Source organism: Simochromis diagramma, unplaced genomic scaffold (assembly GCF_900408965.1).
Source record: "Simochromis diagramma unplaced genomic scaffold, fSimDia1.1 OVJJ01000131.1, whole genome shotgun sequence".
Lineage (NCBI taxonomy): Eukaryota > Metazoa > Chordata > Actinopteri > Cichliformes > Cichlidae > Simochromis > Simochromis diagramma.
The window spans coordinates 814,401-839,436 of NW_024387200.1; the positions used below are offsets into that span (position 1 = coordinate 814,401).

General features: G+C 38.4%; 2 protein-coding genes across 2 annotated transcripts; both read right to left on the reverse strand.

The window, feature by feature from the left end:
• Positions 1 to 2,735: 2,735 nt before the first annotated feature.
• Positions 2,736 to 6,733, reverse strand: LOC120745614 (testis-expressed protein 43-like). Its single transcript, XM_040050628.1, has 4 exons — positions 4,987 to 6,733; positions 4,186 to 4,294; positions 2,966 to 3,138; positions 2,736 to 2,850 (listed from the first exon to the last, which is right to left on the reverse strand). Exons 1-4 carry the CDS (start codon positions 5,016 to 5,018, stop codon positions 2,805 to 2,807), a joined length of 360 nt encoding a protein of 119 aa, XP_039906562.1. The 5' UTR covers positions 5,019 to 6,733; the 3' UTR covers positions 2,736 to 2,804.
• Positions 6,734 to 9,005: 2,272 nt separating this feature from the next.
• On the reverse strand, positions 9,006 to 21,718 carry LOC120745612 (GRAM domain-containing protein 2B). Its single transcript, XM_040050626.1, has 14 exons — positions 21,491 to 21,718; positions 20,635 to 20,757; positions 18,943 to 19,030; positions 17,462 to 17,531; positions 17,086 to 17,189; positions 15,988 to 16,083; positions 15,800 to 15,871; positions 15,467 to 15,556; positions 13,911 to 14,013; positions 13,357 to 13,494; positions 11,831 to 11,906; positions 11,506 to 11,610; positions 11,033 to 11,117; positions 9,006 to 9,733 (listed from the first exon to the last, which is right to left on the reverse strand). The coding sequence occupies exons 1-14, from the start codon at positions 21,580 to 21,582 to the stop codon at positions 9,692 to 9,694; spliced, it is 1,284 nt and encodes a 427-aa protein (XP_039906560.1). The 5' UTR covers positions 21,583 to 21,718; the 3' UTR covers positions 9,006 to 9,691.
• Between the last annotated feature and the right edge of the window lie 3,318 nt (positions 21,719 to 25,036).

A 25,036-nucleotide genomic window follows, 5' to 3' on the forward strand; every position in this document is an offset into this window, starting at 1 on the left:
TCCTTTTTTGTCTCCTTCCATTTCCCTCATCCCCAATCAGCCTTCCAAGGCTTCTTCCTGGTTCTCTTGGTGGTCTTCCTGTTAGAAGAGAATTCTTCCTTTACACTTTTTCCAAATGTTGCTCATAGGGGATCATCTGGTTGATGGTACTCTCGCTGACAATGTAGTCTTTACTTATGCAATTTAAAGGTAAAGATACCCCCACAAAATCTACACCAGTGGTTTCGGGTCTATATTTTAGGACACATTTCAAAAAAGTGACTGACTCCTCACAAAAAGTCCCATCATTATCACTTCAGGTTATCACTTTGTTTAATCTGTTCAAACATCTCCTCCCTCCACAGACACAAATCATCAGCCAGTCACAGCTAAACAAAGGCACCAGGTCATCTGGCATTAAGACTGACCCTGAAACTGTTTGCAAGGCAAGAAAGTGCAACGAAACAGTTCTAGGAAATAACAAGTTAAGCTCAAACAAGGATAAGACTCACGGATGAGAAAAAGTTGTGCAAACCATAGACGAGTAATGTTTAACACTTCTCAAAGAAAAACAAAATGATTGGCCGGGATTAACAAACATTCTTAGAGCTTCTAACTGAGCCTAAAATGTGATTTTATGGATTAAGGAAAGTTCGAGCAACTCTGAGCAGGGAAAGGAGCAAGAGTTTTATCTTCAACACAAAAAGTAGTGACAATGATCTAATAGTTAATGGTCATAAAAAAATAACCTTCTCATACAATCTCTGTTTACACTGCATACTGCAATTATCAAAACTTTCATGCAGTGAACATCTCTGTTATATAAACTGGAAGCAAGACTCCGGCCTGTTAAAGGTTAGATTGTTGTAATGGAGTGAAGCAGAAAAAGAAAGCAGCATAACAGAGAAATACTTAAACAGAGTACATTAAAACTGTACTTCAGTAAAGTACTTGAGCAAATGTACTAAGGTGCATTCCACCACTGCTCTGATCCATGCTCTCACTCAGAGAGTTGGGCACTCTCAGATTAACAGTTTATATTTCAGGGGAACTCAGGTTAAAAGGCTCTGAAAGATCCAAGTCATCATTCCTGTTCTGTTTGCATATTTCACATTTTCAGTCGTCCTTTCTTGTGGTGAGCGCCGCACTTTCTGCCCTGATTGAGACGTCGTATTCGGTGAGAGAGCTGATGAGACTGACCCGTGCACAATTTAATCTGTAGCATTTAACAGCATTGGAAAGCTGTTTCCCTTATTTTGTATTTACTGTTTGCCTAATACTAAATACTTTAATGTGAAAAAATACTTTTTCACAGTGTGTACATGTATACATGTAAACAATTTTTTCTTCATATTCTGTTGATAGATTTATTTAATACTGAAAGTCTTTGAGACATTTTAAATAACCAGTGTGACACCGACTCTGTCTGTCTTGGTTTCTTTCATATTACTGTTGTGAATTAATGACTACATGTTAAACATGAACATGCCAGCGTTGTCCATGCAGTTTGTTTTTTCATGTTGTATAATAAATGGAGCCTCTGAAGCAGCTCAAGCTAATTTTACACTGCAGGACACAAACAGTCCACTTTGATCTTAAGTGGCCTGGAGCAGTGAAACTCCCCTTTCTGCTAGTGTAAAACCATAATATGCATTTAACCCCTGAAATGAATGAACTCAATATAAGGAAAAGAAGTACAATTACAAACAGAGGTCTCTTTTTTCTAATGTCATGCTGCTGTAGCAAATGTAAGAAATCCATCAGCATGACTCTTTAGACAAACAAACAGAAAACACTGAGATTTCTGTAGTAAATAGTGGAAAAAAAGGGAGCTTTTCTGGAATTTTATCGTTTGTCTCTAAACATATTTTGGTGTTGAATGAATGGGGAAGGTGTTTATCAGTAGCCACAGCTGTAAAACTTGTGAAAATACACTTAAAAATCCAAAATTTATACCTTCCTTAACATTTTCCAAAGCCGTCCTGTTGACTGGAGTCTTTGCTGGGCTGACTGTGGCCCCCGGGCCTTATGTTTGACTCCCCTGCTCTAAAGCTTAAACAAGATAAATTTTATCAGATTGTGCAAATACTTTGTTTGCTCTCTTGGAGAGGAAACACTGGCAGCATGTTGTCTCCTCTGCTTAACAAAACTTTCAAAGCTCTTAAAACCCTTTCTACCTGCTCCTAACAGGTTTCCACCTGAACTCTTCTGGGGGCAAGGATGCTTTGGGAATAACATTTATCTTTACCAGGATTTACTATTCTAACTTTCGGGGGAAATTCTTAGAAAAGATCATGATTGAGAGTTTTTCTTAGAATTTCATCAATAGGAAGCTTTGTGAGCCTCCCTGTCCCTGAGCACAACTTTACCACCTTAAAACCTGAAGTTAATGAAATCTGATAAGACAAGCAGAACAATGGGCCCATTAATGGACACTCAAGCCTCAGTAAGTGCGTGTTTTCTCTTCTCAGAAGGGGCGTTTAACACGTTTAAGGTCAAATCATCTGTTTTTTTTTTTATTTGTTTGCTTTTTTATTTGTTTTATTTTTCACTTTTACTCCTGGTGCTCACAGTTCTTATGTCCTTCATTGACCCTGTCTCCACCTTTATTTCTACCTTTCTTTTTTTGTTTTTATGGAAGAAGCTTTAAAGTTGTTAAAGTCATCTTACTCTTTACTAGCGGCTCAAGTTCAGCCAAAGAAATACTTAAACTCAAACGTTTCTGCTACATTTATATTTTGGATATCAGTACAAAACACACAGGATTCAGAGCTTTGTTTCTATATCAGATATGCATGTTTTATTAGTGTTTCTGTGATCTGTACTCAGGTTTGGAAAAGCCCTCTGGTCGTCACCGCAGAGCTGTTATACCTGTGAGGAGAAAAGTAGCAAAGATTTTATTTTATTTTAAGCAAATCGTCCAAAAATTTATTGTCATAGGTGGTTACAGCTGGCCTTTTCTCAGTCAGTCTCTGTGGGGTTTCACCTGGAGAAGTGGGAGGAGCAATGAGCGGGCAGTCCTGTCTGGCTGAACGGAGGTGAGGAGGAGGAAGAGGTGGTTCTGTAGGCGGAGTCCTGGCTGTGGCAGAGACGTTCTCGACCACAGAAACACAAAGACTCCTCAAGAGGAACCACGGGGATCCCCGCCAGAGCTGCGTTCTGAGCAATCGTACCATAGTTAACAAAAAGTGAGAAAATCAGTTTAGTTCACTGACATAAAAATATCAACCGACTTTTAGGAAAAGGGGAAATGAAACTGAATCAACGGGAAAAAGTTTTGGTTTTTTTTACATTTACATGACTTTCACAACAAGCCCAAGGAAGCTTTTTCTTAGTGAGACTGCACTATATACATGCCTGTGTTTATACTTTATACTTAATTAATTAAAACGATATATATATCTTAATACCAAAACAGCCAGTATTAAAAAAGATGACAATTTGAAAGCTAATGTGTAACAAGCTTCAACAGGAAAAAGAAAGCTATAAAGAGCAAACTTACTCTAAGTGAAACTTCATAATAGATCCTACTACTTTCCTGACATTCCTCATGTAATTTTTCTGTATTTAGGGTGTCATTTTCAACTTAATATGACTTGCACCTCTTAAGGTGGTGTGTGGACAAGAGGCATTGTAATGATTAGGCCTTTCCCATTCAAGCTGCTCTTGAATGCTCCTTTACTCACAGGGGTCACCTGAGTTTTACACCAGACGCCCTTCTTCATGCAATCCCAAATGGATTTGTCTCCTCCCAGGATAAAATCAGGGATCTTTCATTTGTTAGGTGAATGAGTAAACTACCACATAAAATGTTTTAATTGTTCACTACATTAAAAAAGCTTACATTTTTCTTTAAAGCATTAAGCTGTTAACCCTTCTACTGGTAAGCATTTTTGTGTAGAAAAGTTATGCAGTAAATGTTGGGAAATTACACAATATGTCACACACTTTATTATGAGAATATTTTTCTAAACTTCCACCCATGTACCCTATTCTGCTTATCTGGTTCAGCCAGCTGCCACAGGGCAAGAGACAAACTCCACAGAGCCAGATGATGGAGTCGTCCTACCCATCACACACCACGCTGTCCTTAGTTTAAACCCCCCCCAAAGCAAATATATATATAAAAAAAAATACAAACCAATAATAACATTGTTTCTGCCATAAAGAAATCTGATTGGATGTGTTCTCCTGACTGACACCTGCCTTCATCAGGAGTCTCCGGTTCTTCATGTCCTGCTTCCACGGCATCACGTAGAGTTTGGGGATCATTGGATGTCGGGCTGAAAATGTTGGGACGTGGCATGATGATCGTCTGGGAGTAAATAGAACAGGATATGAGGTGTGGCTTTTGGGCACTCTGGAGGATTCATGCAGTTTGGTTCAGTTTATCTGCTAGTTTGTAAAGTTTAGAGACAACTAAAGGAGCTGCAGTTTTGGTGCTGCTGTGCTGCAAAGACTGTGCCTCTTAGTGTTAGTAGATAAGCCTGAGGAAATGGAAGTGCAATGCAATCACGTTGGGTCATTTTTTTTTCTAAATTAGTCCCAGTAATCTCTATTGAATTAAAAAAAAAAACTTGATTTAAAGTCAATAATGAACTGCCTGCTTCCTTGAATATAGTTTCCTTTGGTTCACAGACCCCACTCCACCCTAATGCAGTCTGAAACACTGGGAGATGGTTGCAGTTACTCTCCATATCAGAAGAACTAAAATAGATTCTTGAAATAAGATAATGCATCTAAAATACATTCAGAAAAAAAGGGAACATTTTCTGATTTTACACATATTTTTGTACAGATTTTATTTTCGGTAACAAACCATTTAATGTACTAAATAAAACAGACGGTATTAACTTCTTGTATTATTTGCTGTTACACTGAAAAGCGGGACTCATTTGTTGAATCGGACTGTGCAGAATGCTGGTTGGAGAAAGGAAGTACGTCCGTGCATTTAATAACACTTTACAGCTCTGTGTTCAGTGTGAAATAATCAGAAAATGTACTCACTCGTGCTGGTCAGCGCTCCCTGTGTCAGCCATGTTTGTTGACTGTCAGAGTCACCATAGAAACCCTCATTCCCCCCAGTGCATTATGGGTCTTGGGTAGAATTACAAGTAGACACTTTGGGGCTGTTTGTGTAACTTCAGTCAGCGATGGAGAAGAGCAGCGAGTAATTTCTGTTTCCTACATCACATAAACTGTAACTCAGGAAAAAAATAAAACACCACCAACTGAAGCTGTGTAAAATGGATCTTTGAGGAAATAAATTAAGATTTAGCAACTGGACAACATACAGTAGGACTGATGGAAGAAAAATATTAATGTGTTTCCCTCTTACAGCTCCACATCATGTGTTTCTTTGCTGTATGGTCATATCGTCATTTTTTAAACTTCACCTGAATGTTTTTGTCCTCACTGTTAGATTTTGGAAACCAGATACTCCAAGACAGGGATGAATCTGGCTGATCATCACACTGCATGGCTGTCGTGTCTTTTTCATTTTAATAGGACCATAAATCACGAATTAAACATAATGCTGGTGTTTAATAAGACTCAGAACTAGTGACTGAGACCATAAACTAACCAGGAAACCGTTTACTGTGGTCACAGAACCAGGAAGCATAGGATTATTTCGCCATAGACCTCTATGTAATCTCATTGTAACCAGAGGTGTTTCCCTTAGGACACTTGAGCTTTGGCTTTACTTGTTTTAGACTCTAAAGTGACACTCAGCTTTTATTTACAGTTTTGCACAGAAGTTAATCCAGAGGACCCAGCATGCTAAGGGATTGATTTTGGGACTAGCTATAAAAATATATGCACACAACAAATAAACCTTTCTAAATTTCTGTAAAAATGTAAGTAAAGTTTTCTGTAAATTAAGTTTGTTTTTTAAAGGTTAAGCTAAGTAGCAAGTCGGGTAGCAATGTAGCGACAACCTCGAGAAGACAAGGAGCTGATTGGCTGATAGGTCAGAAGTCAACTAGCTAGTTATGTCACAATCTTTCCCTAATATAATATAACCATACTGAAAGATATATCCTGCTCACTGTACATTTTCTCTCAATAATGTCCCATCCATGAGCATTTTATAACAGGCTTAGTTTCTTTGCCTACTGTGGCTAAAAAATCAGATTGCAATTCTGACAACTGAAATATACAAATCATGGTGAGAGGAGGGGTTTTTACATAACTAGCCCTTTTCATTGCACCATTTTGTCAATTTAATTAATAGTAGCCTAAATGAAAAATAAATACCAATAATACCCACCATGACATCATAACACGGCAATTTATAGTGCAGCATTATCAAAAAAAAAAAAATCATAATTCTTATAACCAATTTCAGTTTAAAATGAATCTTCAAAATCGGTCTTATTTTGTGACTGACTGGAGTTCCTTCAGCTCCTCTTTTTGTACCTCTGATGGCAGGAAGAGTAAAACAGAGAAGAAGAGAAGCTATGCAAGCTGAGAAATGACAAATGTTTTTGCAGTAGATGTAGCTGCACATAATAACTGTATGCTAGTACTTTTCACTGTCATAAAGTTAGTATATAAAGAGTAACTGTGAAGGGTTAATGTTTGAGGCAAACCGCAACATTCTTTCTGACTTTGGCGCCACCCAGTGGTCATGTTACGAACAACACAGATGACGGCACATCCCACTGGAACTGTTTTGTTTCATAATTCACAAATTTAAAGATTATTTTCAACAGAAGATTTTTTTTTTCTGTGTGCAATTAATTTTTTGTTAATTCTAACCACAAAAATGTTTTATTTTAGTTTGAACTATTTCAAGCTTACATGTAATTTATTTATCTTATTGATTTTACTAGGGATGAAGTAATGGAAGTAAATGTGATTTTTCAGGAACATAACGCAAACAGAAAGACAAAGGGGTATAAATTATATTAAGAGAGGAAGGTTCAGTTTCTAAGAAAAGTCTTAGAAATAAAAGAAATACAAATATTAGAAGCCTTGGTTTGTATGGCATTATAGCACTGAGTATTTTATGTTGTATTTTGTTAATTACACATGAGAAATGGCAGTGAGTACACCACTTAAAAGTTGGGCTTGCTTGGGGGGAAAACAGTCCCACGCCTGTCGCCAAAATGAACAACCATGGGCTTCAGAGACACTTGTGGAAGAATCTTGAAATACACAGTGATATTTATTTATAAAATTAGTGGTAATCCCAAAAAGTTGCATTTTGCAGCAATCAAATAAGGACAAACGCAGTCTGCATTACGATCGTGGCTCAAGAGTTGGCAGTTTGTCTTGTAACCGGAAGGTTACCGGTTTGAGCCCTGACTCGGACAGTCTTGGTCGTTGTGTCCTTGGGCAAGACACTTCACCTACTGGTGATGGCCAGAGGGGCCGATGGTGCAATATGGCAGCCTCGCTTCTGTCGGTCTGCCCCAGGGCAGCTGTGGCTACAACTGTAGCTGCCTCCACCAGTGTGTGAGAGCGAATGAATAGTGGAATTGTAAAGTGCTTTGGGTGCCTTGAAAAGTGCTATATAAATGCAATCCATTATTATTACAAATTTCACTTCATTTTGACCATTTAAAGATATCAAATTACCTTTATTTTTGGAAGAATCTATTTTACACTCAAGCGGCAAATTCTAGGACTGAAAAATTAAGAAACACTGAATTTTCCAGTAGCTGCAGTTGCTCAAGTGGCCAGATGAAACTAGTTCTAAAAGTGAGTCAATTCCAGTAGACTCATACTTTCCAGTCTTCCAATTCTGAAGCAAAAATAGACATTTCACACATTCTCCCTGGATAGCAGCTACAACTGATCCATGTGGATAGTGTGTCAGTGGTGTGCTGTGTTTTACAGGTGTCCTGACACAGGAAGTTGCACCTGATGTCTGTCTGCTGGGCTTTGTTCTTCACTAATTAAGTTCACTGAACTGGCCCTGTGTTTGTGCTGTTTGTTCCTAATTGCAGGTGCCTACATCTGATAACTTAGCACTCTACCATGTCATTCTAATGTGATCACTTCTGTCTAATAAAAACAAAAATGCTAAAGCTAAGGCTTCATAAAGTGGTCCAAAACCAATTGGTGACATCATCATCATAGTGATGTTCATAATAAATATACAGTCTGTGATTATAAAGTGCTTCACACGAGGCAAAACTTCATAACAGTGAGTAGCATAAGTACATAGTTTGCCTGTGATGATATTTAATGCCATAAGTAGCAATGCTAGCAACTAATGGTATTAAATGGAAGTGCTTCAAAAACAGTTAAATTATAGTATGCAACACTTTGTATCATGTGACGGGATTATCTCTCTGTTCCTTTGAAAATGGTTGGTCCAGTGTATCCTCTGCAAAATGAGGTAACAAATACTTGTAAAGCAGCAAAGCACCTTTACTTTCCTTTTCTTTTTCTAGGAGAATTTGGCCATGGCCTCCAGCTATGGCCACCACCTGCGTTCTGGTGTTTTAATTTTTTATCAGAATTCATTATTTGAATGTAAACTTTTTTGCTTTATTTTTGGTTAAATATCACATTTAGACAGAAGTGTTGAGCTGGCTCAGACATCACTGTAACAAGTTTACTGAAACAAGTTCAGTAAACAGAAATGTTTCCACCTTTAAATCATCAAATGGTCATTTGAAATGCCAGAGCCTGGCACAGGTTTAGCAACTACTCAACAACAGCTAAAGATGGTTTAACTATGACCAAGTTGAACACCAAGGTGCACACCCATAGGTGGGTGAGGGTGCACATAAGTGGTCCGCAGGTGCGCATGCGCTTTCAAAATAAAAGATGCGCACCAGATAAGAAGTTCCAACGCGCGTTTGCGTACATAAGATTTTCTGGAGGAGGACAGACATTTATTTAGAACTCTTAAAGATGTTGAAGAAGCAAGCTCCTTTAAGCAATTACTTTGGTGTTTCTCCACCTCCAAAGAAATGTCAGAAGGAGTCCGAACCGCAAAAGAAGCGCGTATTCTCGGAAAAGTGGTTCCTCTAGCGGACTAAAAGGCACTGTTTTTGTCCGCTAGAGTGGGATTTTCACTGTATATTCTGCACCACATCTCTGTGCGTTAATCATTTGTTTCATCATTTGTCCGGACTCCTTCTGTAATTGCTTAAAGGAGCTTGCTTCTTCGACATATTCCTAAACAAATGTCTGTCCTCCTCCAGAAAATCTTATGTACGCAAACGCGCGTTGGAACTTTGTATCTGGTGCGCGTCTTTTATTTTGATGGCGCATGCGCACCTGCGGACCACTTATGTGCAGCCCTGCAAAACAGTTCAAATTTCACCAGAGGGGACCATTTTTAGCATTAATGTTTTTCTCTTTTAAAAGGATTTATTTTGTGTGTATCATTAGAGTTGCTGCCCTACAAAGACAGACAACAGTACAGAAACTTGATACCAATGTCAGGGAGTTTCTGAAAAAACTAACATAGAATGCTGCTGTTAATGCTAGCTGTGACTTCACTTTCAATTACACATTTGGAGCACAAAAAGTCTTGAAATAATACAAAAGTATGTAAGTAACAAATATAAACCCAGACGTTGGGTATATTTGACCAAATATATACAGTAGTTACTGTATTTTGGCTTCATAGGGCAGAATACATTCCAGTAGTGTTATTTTTTTTTAATAACAAACATACATATTTACACTATATTTACAAAAATAATATATATGACTTTCACTGTGCTTATACTGGTTTTCTGTACTTTCAGGCAGCTTCCTCCAGCAGTCTTTGCAGGTTCTTCTGCACCTGAAAGAACAAAGTTTGCTTTTGCTTAACTGTAAACTGTATTGGCAGAAAACTCGACTGCAGATAAGTGTATCTGATGATATTGCAAATGTTTGTCTTGGTTAGTAAGTGTAGATTTCAAAATGAAGCCTGCTCCTGTTTATCTTGTTGTTAAGGTCATTTCCTTGTTCCTGTTGAAAGCTAGAGACTCAGACTTGAAGCAGTTGAAACAGCAGTTAGGGTCATGTCTACATGAATATCTGTTATAACACAGATGATGTGGAGAACAGTACCAACATCATTGACACGTTTACTATTCTGGCACACGTGAAGCTGGAATAATCTCTGTGCAGTCAGTCTGCAGAGAGATCAAGTAGACCACTGCAGACACATGGAAACCATAGACTGTATATAAAAGATGGAGGTATCCATCACGACAACATTCATGAGTTTTCACTAATTTTGACGACCACTTGATTTGAGTAAAAGATGAAGTTAAATAATGCTTATTTAACAAAGTAGTGCAATTAGCAGATTTCCATGAAGCCAATGGAAGTGCAGAAAACTGCAGTTCTTCCAAACATGAAGACTGATGTTTATTTCTAAAACATGTTTACAGGCCTAACTCTTTTTGGCAGCTGTAGATAGTTTCTCCCTTCCTAGCAATTTAAATTCAAATCATCTCTTTCAGTAGCGAGTTTAATGTGAAATAAATATTTCCAGTCAAGTTCCAGTTTTCATTTCGCTCAGGATCAAGATGGACTCTACAGTCTGACACAGCTCTGAGACTTTACCACCTTTTTGCTGATGAAAATTTTCTTTATTTTCCGTCTAAAACACTGAGGCGGCTGTCAGCTGCTGGTTTTTGTTTGTAAGGAGACGAATGTCAGCCTGAAATATAAATGGAGTGTAGACTGATGGAGCTCTTCTTACAAATGATGCTCTGAACTGATCACTGACTATAAATGTTTGATCAATGGCAACAGGCATCCAGTTACACTTTGCTCTTTGGAAACTGCTGAAGCCTTCCTGCTGTGTGCTTTCAGAGGCTCATGAAAGAAACTCCTGACAACACATTCACGCAATTTTTAAAGGTGACCTGTTATGCTTTTCCTTAGTTTTTTTTGAAGTGCATACACTTGTAGTCATGGCCCAAACGTCAAATAATGAGATCTGTGTAATCCCAAAGTGAGTAACTCAGGCTTCAGACCTCTAACTGCTCAGATTTGAACATTTTTTTAAATTATCAATGGGGATTATAGAACATCCAGAGGGCTGTATCTATCAACACTTGATCTGAAAAAACAAAGACAGACCAACCTTCTCCAGCTTCATCAGGTTGATGGTTAGCAGTTCAGATAAAAGATTTGTGCCTACGTCAGCGGACCCACTCAGAAAATTGTTTCTGGTAATAAAACACAAAAATAATCACCATGAAAATGATTTAAAATCTTCACAAGGGTCAGATGTATCAGCAAAAATCTAATATGAATAAATCAGAGAAAAGTAAATCTTGTAGATTATTGTACCATAGTCCTTGAGACGAAATAAGGAAACCATTTCATGTCTGTGACTCCACTGTTGCCTGTTTAGTTTGGATCATTAGCTTCATTATTTGGGCTATTTTTAAATTTGTTTTGTGAGGATGTGAATAAAATTCATCGTGATGCTTTTGCAGTTTTTGTTTCTCTTTCATCTGGTTATCATTTCCATGTCTAATTTCTCACTTTTTCAACCTTCTTTATCTAAGTTTTCTAGAGCTTGTCAGAGTCTCAGACAGTTCGACGACTCACTCCGGGTGTGTGAACTCGGCCACAGCGCCGAGCGTTGTCAGTCTCTGCTCCAGTGAGATGATCTTAAACGCCAGGTAACATGAAGACAAGACCAGGGTGCACACTCTGAGGAAAAACACAGGTAAAAGAGAAGATGAGCAAAATGAGGCTAAAATGCGCTACAAATGAAAATGTAATGATAAACTGAAATTAATGTGCATCCAATGAATGGATGGAATAAATCCGCAGATCATATAAGTGATCAGCTTAATTTCCAATTAGGACGAGTGACAGAAAAATCCTTTACTGAAGACATGAATGAATGAATCAAAGGCAGCAAACTTACAGGAACATGTAGACCATCAGCAGAGTGTTGAGAGAAACTGGCTTCAGACACCTGCTGTCAATCACCACATCCGAGCCTGAAGAAAGATCAAACAAATATGTCTTTGTTTACGACAAAAAGACACAAAGTAAAATGCCCTACGCGTGTGAGAGCAGCGCTGCATTAAAAAGGTTGGAATAGACTGCTTCATCAACTCATAGAAATCAATATGAAAAGGAGTCATTATAAATATAAGCAAGAAAAGAAGTGGAGCTAAAGAGTTATGGTTGGATAAGCAGGAGAGAGCAGATGGAAGAATGGATCATATGGGCATATTTTTCATTAACATGGAAGAAGCAGCACGGTGACACGATGGCTAGCACTGTTGCCTCACAGCAAGAAAGTCCTGAGTTCAATTCCACCATCAGGCCGGGGTCTTTCTGTGTGGAGTTTGCATGTTCTCCCCGTGTTTGCATGGGTTCTCCCTGGGTCCTCCAGCTTCCTCCCACAGTCCAAAAACATGCCATTAGTGGGATAGGTTTTTTGGAAACTCTAAATTGCCCATAGGTGTGAATGTGAGTGCGAATGGTTGTCTCTGTCTATGTGTTAGCCCTGCGACAGACTGGCGACCTGTCCAGGGTGTACCCTGCCTCTTGTCCCTACAGCTGGGATAAACTCCAGCGTTCCCCGTGAGCCTGAAAAGGATAAGTTGAAGTGAATGGATGGATGGCGAATATGCAGGAAATTTGGGCAGCTGTGAGGGATTCTGGGAAGAAGATATCTAATGCATTTAGAAAAAATATTTATCCAGGTGACGTATTTCTTTATTTAGAAACAAATGTTTCTAATGTTTCGTGCAACCCATTTTGCCAAATCTCCTCTGCAAATGTGCAAAATTATGACCAATACAGACGCTGTTAATAACAGATAAAAAAATCGAGTTTACTGTTGGTACATGATAATATTATTATTTGACAAAAACAGAGTATTTTTTTTTCAGTGATAAACATAGATCATTCAGGACTACATTTATTTATATTTGACAAGTTTGTGTTCTGGGAAATCCCCGCGGGTCAGTTTGCATACACGACACATATGAGATCACAATCGGTGCTTCTTTGCACCTCAGCTCACCTCTCGTGGCTTTTAGAGTTAAATGTTGTTGAATTGTGGCGTTCTCAGACTGACTCCTTAATCCTGAGTACAGCTGAGGATATTTTCATTTTACCGCTTCTAAAAGCGATTTTTTTATTTTACTGTTACAAAGTTAGCGGCAGTTTATATTTGGCTGTAAAAATAGAGGTGGGGAGAGCAGCAGTACAGGACATTGCAGGCAGCAATGTCAACAGAAATAAGTCCAAACAGAAGGAGCTGAGTCAGCTAAACTTGAGCCAATGCTATGATGAATTTGACCAAAAAGAGAAATAAAATGTAGGGACTAAAATAATAAAATTATAAATTCATAGTCCCATGAGAGGTTCAGTGCCAGTGGTTTAAATAAAAGTGATGTTTAAACTAACACGACCCTGATTAAAGACTCATCCTACCTCGGTGGTGCTTGGAGTGCTGCTTGTTGTCTGGACCCTGCTGGTTCAGATGTGGGTTCTTCACTTTGTGCTGGTGGTCTGGAGATGATGCACTGTCTGTGCGCTTCAGCATATCCAGGAATGGAGGAACGGTGAACTCTATAGAAGCAAAAAGGCAAGCAAAGCATTCAAAACTGGAAACCCAGGGCCTGTTATGACTTGGGGCAGGTTTGTAATCCCGATTAAGTCCTCTTGAGAAAGACACACTAAGTATGTTTGAATAAACCCTGCACTACAAGCTGCTCATTTTCAACTTCATCACAGCTGTGTGAGTGTGTGTGTGTGTGTGTGTGGGGGGGGGTTAAACGTCAACAAAAAATAAAGAGTAAAGAAGGAAAATTATAGCAGCACTAAGTAGCACAAGTCAGATTCTGCTACTGAAGTGCAAAAGTGGTTCAGGTTTTGTGAGTAAAACGTTGACAGCCACAGACGATGCATGCGACGATGCATGCGACGATGCATGCGACGATGCATGCGACTGCTTCTAATTGGTCAGTTGGACAGCGATGCAGTACCTTCTATCTTCTCATAGTCTGGAACCTGAGAGTCAGAGCTGCTGCTCTCCTCCATCTCCTGCCTCCTGTGTCTCATCGCTCCATCCAGGTCGCTGAATTCACTCTGCAGAAATTCACAGACACAGAGAGAGTATAACTAGCAGGCACTAGCAGCTGCTTCACCCCCTCATCCAAACATGAGCATGTCTATCATATCGATCGTATCTGTACTGAAAAAAACTTCACATTTTCCTACAAATGATATTTTGATTGGAGCAAACAAAAACAAAAGTGAATAATAATAATAAACATTTAAAAAATGGTTGAACCCAAGATTCCAGGGTGGAAATAGGAAATGACAGTTCACTTTAGTTACATGAGAACTTAATGCTTTTAGAAAGCTGCAATTTAATTCAACTGAATACAATTTGTGTTGTAGTTCTGCTTTTATGAAGGTTGTAAATTTTCATTATTTGTGCAAAAGACTTCTAAAAAACCCTCAAACTATCTGAAACAATATTTTATACGTTAAAAAATAAAATAAAATCTAAAATCTAACATCCAGTTGCTGATGTTCTTGTTGCAGATGTTGCTGCAGAAACTTGACGTCGGCTTCGCTGTGTCAGCTAATTTTATCTTTTATCTTAACTTCCAAAATGTATCCCTTGGCAAATATCCCATGTAATATAATATTTAAAAAGTCTAAATCCAACAGCTAAACTAATAAAAACTAAACTGTAACTCAAGACGTTCAAACAATAATAAGTAAAATGAAAGGAGCCAACACACATGGGAAATTAACCGAAAATAAACTGAACTTGAAGCAAAAACACAAAACATATCAATCAAAAGTAATTAAAATGATAAAACGACAATAACTCACCTACAACCTCAACATTAAAAGTAAATGATTATATTAAAACACATTTGCTTTGTGGAGTTTATGCAGTTGTATTAAATTGCACAGGCACTCTAAAAGCATCACTTTTAGAGATAAAGACTTTTGGGGTCAGAGAAAACACAAAATGAATTAAAATGAGAAAAAGTAACATTTCAAAGATCCTGTTTGGGGATAAAGTGGCCAAAAATAAATAAATACATAAAGCTTTAGCCACAAGGACCTGGGGCGATTGATACTGACATCAGGAAGTGTCTCACAGGACAGCCTTCTCTCTTGGACACAGCTTTGTTGAATGCATAAACACAACATGCAACAAATATCCAGTTGGAACATATGCAAAATGTTACTAAACGATTTGCCAGCTGGCTCCGGCTCTCATGCAGGGAGTCTTTTTTTTCTGAACAGCTTCTGTCCCCATAGGTCGAAATGCTTAGTTGCCACGTTACAGCTCCAGCTCTCGAGGATATTGGTTTTATTTCACCTCAAGTTTGATGTGTTAAAATATCTTTCTGTCAGAAAAGAGACCAGAGAGACAAGTGCGAGGATGGACCCAAAAGCATGATGCTTTCTTATTCTTATATCTTTTATTATATGTAGGCAGGATGAAAACAGTATCCGTTGTATCAGGAAACTTTATGGCATTCGGCTGTTTGTGTTTTTGCTGTGTTTGACCCACCAGAGGAAAGCGAGGCGATAGCGGTGACCTCCGGCTTCTAAAGCTGTTTTCAGCTGAGGAGGGAATGGGGCTGCTGCATGGACTCTTCCCCTATTTATATTCATGTAATACATAACCAAACATCATGTGTTTAAATGATTCAAACTTATTTAAAATGAATAACATAAGAAAGCACAAGAGTAAAAAAGAAAATTATCTGAAACTGAGTGTTTAGTTTAAAGCCCGAGTTTTCGGCTCACAATGTCTACCTGTTGATCACGAGCAGTACATACACGACAGAAAACAAGGAAGCATAACACGTCTGTATGGATCTAAATAAAAAGCCTTTCCTACCTCCAGATGAGGACAGATCGACATCAAAAACTTGTAGGTGTTGTCTCTGGACAAGAAGGACACAAAGACGTACTGCAACACCAGAAATAGAAAAAATGTCTTCTGGATACTTTTCCACATGTGCAAAAATACTGTGTTTTTTTCTTAATTCATCAAATCGTGGTGAGAAGCAGCGAGATTTCTCTCACCCTGTCATTTGTGGTGGCGATCACCAGAGCGTTTGGCAACAGGATGGCAGTTTTGGTCTTCTTGATGTTTTTGATGGACACCACTGGGATGGCGACCTGGGACACAGAACAGTTCGATCCTTCATACCAGCTTTGAAACCAGAGAAAAAGATTCACGCACCTGTAGGCCGGCTTCACTGTGACAGAGCTGTTCACTGACCTCCGTCAGCTTTAATCATCACCATCTATACACATTAACTGCAATTACTTTCTCAGCCTAGATTGATAGTTCCAGATGTTTCCCATACAGTAACAGATGTAAAACAATCCAGTCGTGACCACACAGCAGCAAGGTGTCATCTGCATGTGTTCATGCATGCAGCGAAATATTAGTCCCTCTGCAGACTGTACCTGCAGGCTGCGTGTGTGTAAACACAGCTGGCTTACAAAATAAAGAATAATGCGCTACAATGCCCGCACAATATCAATATCCACTTAGCATGTCCCTTCATGGAGGAAAAAGTCTTTTTTTATTGCAGAAGCACTGCTTGGATCAAAATGTGGCAAAAGTATAGACATTCTTTACTTAAGTGGAAGTCCAGATATTTAAAAAAAATACTCCTGCAAAACTGAAGTAAAGGTGAAAAAGCAAAAGCTCTCAAAAGTGCTCAAACGTCCTCTATTCATGAAGCAAAGCTCCATGATTGTGCTGCCAAAACAACGACACACTTATTATTCAATTAAATTGTGTTGATAAAAATCAAATTGAGGTTAAAAATCGTATTTTACATCACTGAGTTCTTCTTGGTCTCAAGTGTTGTGTAACGGATAAAACTGACTGTTTGCTGCTTTCTGAACGACAGCAAATTGTTCTGCTTTCTGTGAAACTTCTCCAGGTAACTGTTAAATAATTTAAACCGACATATCTCATCAAATCAAACGGCTGCTGCTGGCACCTCACTGTGTTCGCCACTTTAAACAGCATCAACACAACAAAGACTCTGACACTCGCGTGGAACCGAGAAACACCACTGAAAACATCTGTGGATTCTCCTGAAATCTCTTTCAGATTCTCAGCCTTTTCCTGTGAGCTGATACAAAACAGACATCAATGCATACCTTGGTATCTTTTCCAAACACCTTGGAGTGGAAGCAGATCCAGTGGTCGGAGACAAACATGCGTCCTTGGTAGAGGATGTCTTTCTGAAGAGCACAGGTGTAACCTAACAAACAAGTAAAGCACATTAAAAAAACACATTGTTTTTAGATGTTTGTGAGGAAAAAAACAAGAAAAGACCAGTTCAGTGTTTGTATTGAACAAAAGAGTTTGATAAAGTTATTATCGGACTTTGAATTTACACTGTAGTCCTATCATAGGGATTCTATTATTATCAGGTGGTTAACAAGAGGCTCTGGTATCAAATGTTCAACTATGACCTAATCCTTCATTCAGTATTTAAGGTGGAGTGGATAGCTGTGATCATTAAAGACTTACTCTGTCTGAGCTGTTCTTCTTTGCTGATCTCCTTAAATATTTTATGGTACTGGCAGTTGGTCTTCGAAAGCTGAAATACAACACACACGCACACACACACACACACATATCAGTTAAATCTACGGCTGACATTTGGATGAATTCTTATCAGAGAAAAGTAATAAATAAATGTGGCTTGTAAAACTCACGGTACTCTCAAAGTAAAGTTCTGAAACAGAGCTAACTTACTACAGAGCATTTATTTATTTATGGGATTGTTGTTTTGCAGCAGTGTATATCTATATGTTGTTAGACAGAGAAAAAGCTCTAGTTCCACTCCATCATAGAAACATCACCCATACACCAAAATAAGCTTGTGCGTGTGCAGGCAATCATGGTGTTTAAATCATGTGGATACCAGTTACAGTTTAGAATTTATAAGACATTTTTGCAAGAGAATTGCAAAGGACATTTTAGAGAAATGCATTTTTAGACCAAATCAGGCAAACTTAACAAAATAACTGTGGTATTAAGTTAAACCAAACCGACTGGCTTAGGCATTTTCAACCATTTACAAAGTATAAAGATATTCTTTGTAATTAATCTCGAGCTAAAACGTTCACCTCTAGGGAGCAATATTTTACCCCTGGACATGTGACGCTGTTGTTTTAACACTCGTGTCCTTAAGAAGTTTTGCTTTTTGTGCTGTGAAAAACAATGTGCTCTTAATGTTTTGCCTGGTTAAATAAAGGCCACATTGACTCACTGCACCATCATGTAGCACTACACGAATGTTTATTCATGTTCTTGCTCTTCAATGCAATATGCAGATATTTTGGACATGAAAGCATAGCTTAAAATATAAAATCATTTTTAAATATACAAATTTAGACTAAGTATCTTTAATACTGGTGGAATCATTAACCACTTTATAAACATCACTATAATTCCACTGTTAGCTTTGAATAAGCTATAGCTAACAAGTCATTAGCCAATTAATCTATTTACTAACAAGTTATTTTAAAGTTTTAAATTCTTTCATTTGAAAGTGTACAAAAACCTCTTTGTGAAAACTGATTAGAAAAATATTTTTTTAATTCTTAATTGACTTTCAAATGCCTAAAAAGTACCAGATACTGTATAGCCAGGCTGTATTATTATTATTACCCATTGTCTTTGTGAACAAAATTTAAAGCAGCAATTTAGTGATGTTATTTAAACTTTCATTCCTCACATTGGTTTGTGGTGCCATGTCAGAACACTGGATGTGTTAATGTTGGCGTCATGAAGTAAAGGAAGGACCAACCAGAAGGAGGCCTGACCCACAAACTGTTTATAACCTGATACATTTCTAAGATAATAAGGTTGCTTGGAAAAAAGCGAGTCAGCAGAAATTTTATCTGATATTACTCATTTGGAAACCAAGTGACCGAGAATGGCCTACATGTAACATTTATAGGTGTAATAAAATATGTATCAGAGTTTACTTAATGACCTCTCACCTGGCTGTAGTGAGACTTCTTCCTCTCGATCTTGGAGTCTGGGTCTGTCTGCACCTGAGTCAGGAGAGAATGGTCGAAGGTCTTTGACCTGAGGACAGAGAGAATTTTCAGAGAGAGGATTTAACATATTACATAGCCAATAAGACAGAAGATAAACAGAAGTCAGCAACCTTTGGTAAACTAATTTTAGTGTATTTAAGAACAATAGCAGCCTGCTGTCGACACCTGACATAATACTTTTATGAAAACCAGGAAATATTCAAATAATTTGAGGCTGGAGAAAAAAAATGTTCTAATCAAAATATGAAGTTGAAATGATTAAGATCATGCTCTCTTTTAGGACAGCATTATAATTAAAGCTGGAGCAGATTAGCACCATCATATGACTCCTTCGTTCAAAAAATTGGATTTTCTTTGAATTTATGCTTTCAAAAAACCACAATTCAGAAGTCAATTTGTTCAAATGGTTCAAAACAACCTGCAGTCATTGTTCCACTGTTACACATTTTGAGGTTAGAGAAGATTGCTGCCTAAGATAGTGGGAAAGAGTCAAAGGTCAGATTATTATTCTGAACAATGAGGAACCTTCTGAGAGTCAGATCATGGTGAGATTAAAGGTTTCTGTGGGTGCTGAGCATGAAGTCAAACAACCCTTTGTGGAAAACTGATCATTCATCAATCCATCAGTGCATTTTCTTGTTGTGGTTGCAGCAGGTTTAACAGGATATTCCAAATGGTCTCGTCTCCAGCAACATTGCATTGTTCTCAGGACAGATTACATTATCGTTCTGGGTCCACCGCCACACCAACTTATTTCAGTCGTATCATTTATTCAGTCATTACCCAGAAGTCATGATCATACGTGAAGGTTGTAACATGAAATGATTGGTAAGGCAAAACCTTGATTTTCACACTTAACTGACTCATCACCACAATGATCTGGTACAACGCCTGCATTGCTGTATACGCAGCAACATTCAGCATCTGACGCTCTGCTGTCCCATCACTCTTGTATAAGAGCCAGAATAATTAAACTCCCCGAATGGGGCAGCAAGTTCCTCCCGATCCAGAGTGAGAAATCTACTATTTACTTGATCAGCTGGATTGTAACACACAAAGTTAACACACCACAAGGATTACGATACATCAGTGTTTGTCCAAAGGAAAGGAAACGAAAAGAAAAATAAAGTAAAGAAAAGAAAAGAAAAGCTTTAAAGAAAACATCACATAAGATATAGAATTTACTCTAATCAGCAAAAGTCCTGTCTACATTCAGAGGATAGAAAGTGTCTTGGAATTGCTTCTCAGGAGAGAACAAGGAGTGGGCTGAGATATAACAGCATTGCAGAGGTCAAGAATGGAAAATGTGTTGTTTTCTGGTGAATCCCAGTTAATGAATAAGACCAAAAGGAGCAAATATTATACCATAATGTACCTTTAGTCGTATTATGGCTTGTCACAAAGTTATTTAACTCAACCTTGGAAGTGGGTAACTATTTGTACTGTGGTTGTTTGAACCTTACAGACTTTGAACCTCTGGTGACCAAAGGGCAAGCTAAAATTTCAAGGTAAACCTATATTCATAACTGGGCATATTTGGACCTAGCATGACGTCTGAATTTCATATGCAACAATCTAAACAATACAAAGATATTTATGGCTAAAAACCAGAGAAAAACGTTTGTAACTTACCTGACTAACACTGGCTTTCTCCTCCCTGTTAGCTCCTGCTGCTCCTGATCAGCAGCCTGCAGTGGTTCACTGCACATCCTGCTCAATCTTTGCTGCTCCTCTGCCACAGCTTCTGTATCTGAACTACACACGAAAGGAAAAAGTGAAATGAAACCCAAAATCATACTGTCCAAGAAAAGCGGGAATCAACACAACATGCAAAGATTTTTTTTCTTTGGTATTTTGTTTTGTTTTGTAACTCTCTGGAGTTTTACGTAAGGAAAATCCTGCAATAGCACATCTTGCTTTCTTGTCCAGCTGCAATGCAAAAGCCAAGTTTCCCAACTTTCTGCTGTGACATTGCAAAACAATAGATAACACCTTAGATATCGCTCAAGGTGAAAATTTCCAAGCGATTAATAGATAAAGCAGAATTTTTACAAGTCAAGAAACCCACCATGGTGCCAGTCAATCACGAATCCAACAGTTTGGTAAGTAAACATAAAGAATCCAGACAGCTAATTATGAATAAAAGTCAACCTTCATAAAATGTGCATCCCTCATTATGCATTTTCTTTCTTTGCAGTGAAGGTTGTGTGATGAATATCTAAGTCTCCTGGGGACCTAAAGACTCCATATTCACCATGTGGTAAATTCACGACTGAATCATTTTAATTCATGCAATTCCAAAAGCTGACAAGCCAAGAAGATCTGTCAGTTAATCAGTCAATAATCTGAGTGATTGTTCTGCTATTCAAAAAGACATGAGTACTGCTATAACTTTTACTAATGCAACCAAAACAGCTAACACAAATATCTGTGTGACACTGCCTTTTGTACTCTAGAGATGTTTTTGTTTTTACAGCCACAGACTCACTGAGAATCCCTTTCTTCATGCTTTGCAGCTCCTCTGCTACATTTCCTGGCATCCTCCTGCGACGTCTGCTGGTTCCCACACTGTTCTGTCATTACGCTCAGCAGATATTTTCCAAGCAAACGCTCAGCTAGACGTCCTGACTGCTGCCGTGAGAACTGCAGCCTGATCCGCTGCTCCCTACGCCTACCTGCTAGCCTGTCTGTGGGAGTGTCCTTTGGGCCCCTCGGTTTCACATGTCACAGCCAACCAGATCACAAAAGGGTGAAGTGTGTGTGTGTGTTCGAGATGTGCGCATTTGAACCTTTGATCAGTGACATTTTACTCGGCTTTGTTTGTGTTCCTAAACTTAAAATGGTCTCATAATCAATCTAGTTTTATTTACACAGGAACAATACTTCTACCTTCCACTTCTGTCTAAACAGGGTGAAATCTGATCTGGTTCCCTTTGCTGAGGGGAAATGATTTCACCTGTTCAGCCTGTTGTATCCCCGTATCCCTACCGACTTTCTTCATGTTGAAATGTGCATGTTTGTTTTCCAGTGGGGAATTAGAACGCTGCATGGAGAAGCCCCTTAAAGATTTAAGAAAAAGCTGGATTGGATTGCAATAAATAGACCCACATCTTAATTTCTATAATTTATAATCCCATTTTTATCTCAGAAAATGTCCCTCCTGTTGGCATGATTTACAGCATTCAATCTTTAAAACATCTGTAGTTGCACGACGAAAAATTTTATGTAAGTAGTATTTACACGGGCTGCATGCAGCCTGCACTCAAAACTACATGTTGTTGCACAAAACTGTAACTCATTACATTACAGTTAATCTGATTAAAGTGCTGGTAAGAAACGAGGACCCAACAGTTCAGGTTCAGATGTTTTTTTTAACATGTTGATCTCCTCACTCAGCCGGAGTGAGGATACACGATCCAGCTGTTGTTCTGGCCGTGTGTGTGTGTGTGTGTGTGTGCGCGCGCACTGCAGTGTACGTGTGTAATGAGAGCTCTCAGCTAAGGATTGGTTGGTCATGAAAACAGTCTGTCTAAACACGTTTTATCAATACTTGTTTGGATTTAAAGTGTTTAGCTTATATATCCTTAATAAATTCCTGATTGGTGCACGATTCCTGTGCAGCAATGACACCATTTTAATTATGGCAGAAAATACTTCCTGTATGAAGCTAAAAGTGCAAATAGCTTGGAGAAAGGACCAAAGTGGCTTCGGTCTTTAACATTTAATGTTTAAAAACACACGCACAAAAAACTAGACAATTCATAGTCAAAAAAGCTTCAAGATGGTGTATAAAAATGAATGTTGAATAAATAAAGATGACTGGCTCTGGGGTGTCATACTCATCTCAAGTGGGCCAGACCATTAAACTGATGGTAAAATGACCTTTTTTTGCATAAAGAAGTAAAAGTAACCATGCAGTTACAAAATGATGAACAGCCCTTAAAAAACAGTACGTCTCATTTCATGTACATTACTAAATAATTATTACATTTTGCTTTTGCTGATCCAAAAAATTTGTCAAGATCTAGAAAAATGTGAACTTGTGAAAATGTGAAGTTGCAACTATTGTTAAGTAGATCATTTGGAGGGCCAGCTGTGGCCCCTGGGCCATATTTTTGACACAGATAGACTGATCACAGTGGAGGCTGTACCGGTCCGTCATGGTGAACAGGTGAGCAAGAGAGCTGAGTGTAAAAGCGAAGCTCTCGATTTACCAGTCGATCTGCGTCCCTACCCTCACCTATGGTCACAAGCTGTGGGTAGTGACCAAAAGAACAAGATCCTGGGCAGAAATGAGCTTCCTCCGAATGGTGGCTGACATTTCCTTTAGAGATAGGGTGAAAATTTCAGACATCCGGGAGGGGCTCAGAGTAGAGCAGCTGCTCCTCCACATCGAGAGGAGTCAGTTGAGGTGGTTCGCACGCTGGAGATATTATATCACTCGGCTGGCCTGGGAAAACCTTGGTGTTCCCCCGGACAAGCTGGAGAAGGTGGCCGGGAAGAGGGAGGTCTGGGCTTCTCTGCTTGGGCTGCTGCCCCTGCAACCTGCCCCCGGATAAAGTGAAGAAGATGGATGGATGAATGGATGGATGGATGGATCAGTCTATCATTTGTGGGTTTTGATAATGTCTTGTTCCCCTGCATAACAAGGCGTTCTTACTTATTCTACAAGGATTTTTTTGTAATAAGACTGTCAGGAACATTTTCTCCATACTTAGGAATGCTCTGATTCTGAATTTAGATCAGATATGGGTCCAAAAGTGAATCAAAGACACATGGATCTAAGGGGCCAGTCTATTGTTTATATCAGGATGCATCCGTGCACTGGATGCTAACTGGAGAGCTACCATGGGTAACAGCAAAGTGTTACCATTTTATAAACAATGTTTTCTCTGTTTGTGCCACAAAATAATTTGAATTGAGTTGACAAGACTCCCCAGCTCAGATGAAAATATTTTCTTTGGTGGTCATCATTGCTTTACCTGCGTCTCCTCAGCTCCTTTTCTAACCAGTAAAGACTCTCACACTGAGCTGAAATGAAATGACAGCAAATAAAAGAGGCGAATGACAACAGCAAAAATCATTTATCTTGGTTCTATTTACAATTATTATTTCACTGATAAATACCATTTTAGTACATTACTTTTTGGATGTATTTATTTGTGAAACTTTATTAAAGCCATGTTTAAGTCAGGTCTTACAGAGAAAAGTCAGAGTGAGCAATACAGTCTTATTAGTTTAACACTGATAGTCTGAAGTAAAAAACAACAACAACAACTCTGGAATCTCCAACAGTCCTATGAAGAACTGTTCATCAGTCTGTTAGCAACTGCCAGATTTCTCCAACATTTGTTGTTGTGTCTTTATATTTGTTGGCTCACAACTGACTTTAGCCCTCTTTAGGGAACGTACACACAGAAACAACGTGGTGCACTTTGAAATACAAACAGAGCTGAACTGTTTGCCAAGTGGGTTTTTTTCCCCCTGGGGTCTTTTAATAGCTGATTCAGCTTTTTCTTTTTAAAAGAACTGATTATAAAGATAAGGTGAAGACAGTCTGTGATCCAAATGCTGACTTTCTCGCGAAACTCTCATGTGGCCCATGTCGTAGTATGAAATAACCAAAATTACTCTCTTTTTGGTTTTTAGTACTTTTATGGCCAGTTCTGTGCAGTTTGCTTCACGTGAGCTGAGAAAATAATCTGCATACTGAGAGCACTGGATCAAAGGTGTGTAAACAGACAAGATGTCCTTTGAAATGCAAACATAAACCAAAAGAACTGCAGGTTTAAAATGCTTATGCCTAATATTCCATATGAATTTTGACATAAAGTAACAAACTGAGTGTACCAAATACTGTATGTGTCAGTCAAATAATAATATTTAAAATGTTTTAAATAGTTTTGTATTCAACATGAAGTGTTTCAACTGCATTTGTTCTCATTATGAAAAATTAAACAGGCTCAATTAGTTGTTGCTAGTTTCTCTATTCTAAACTGTGATAATGTAACACTAAATAAAAAATTGCCACTTT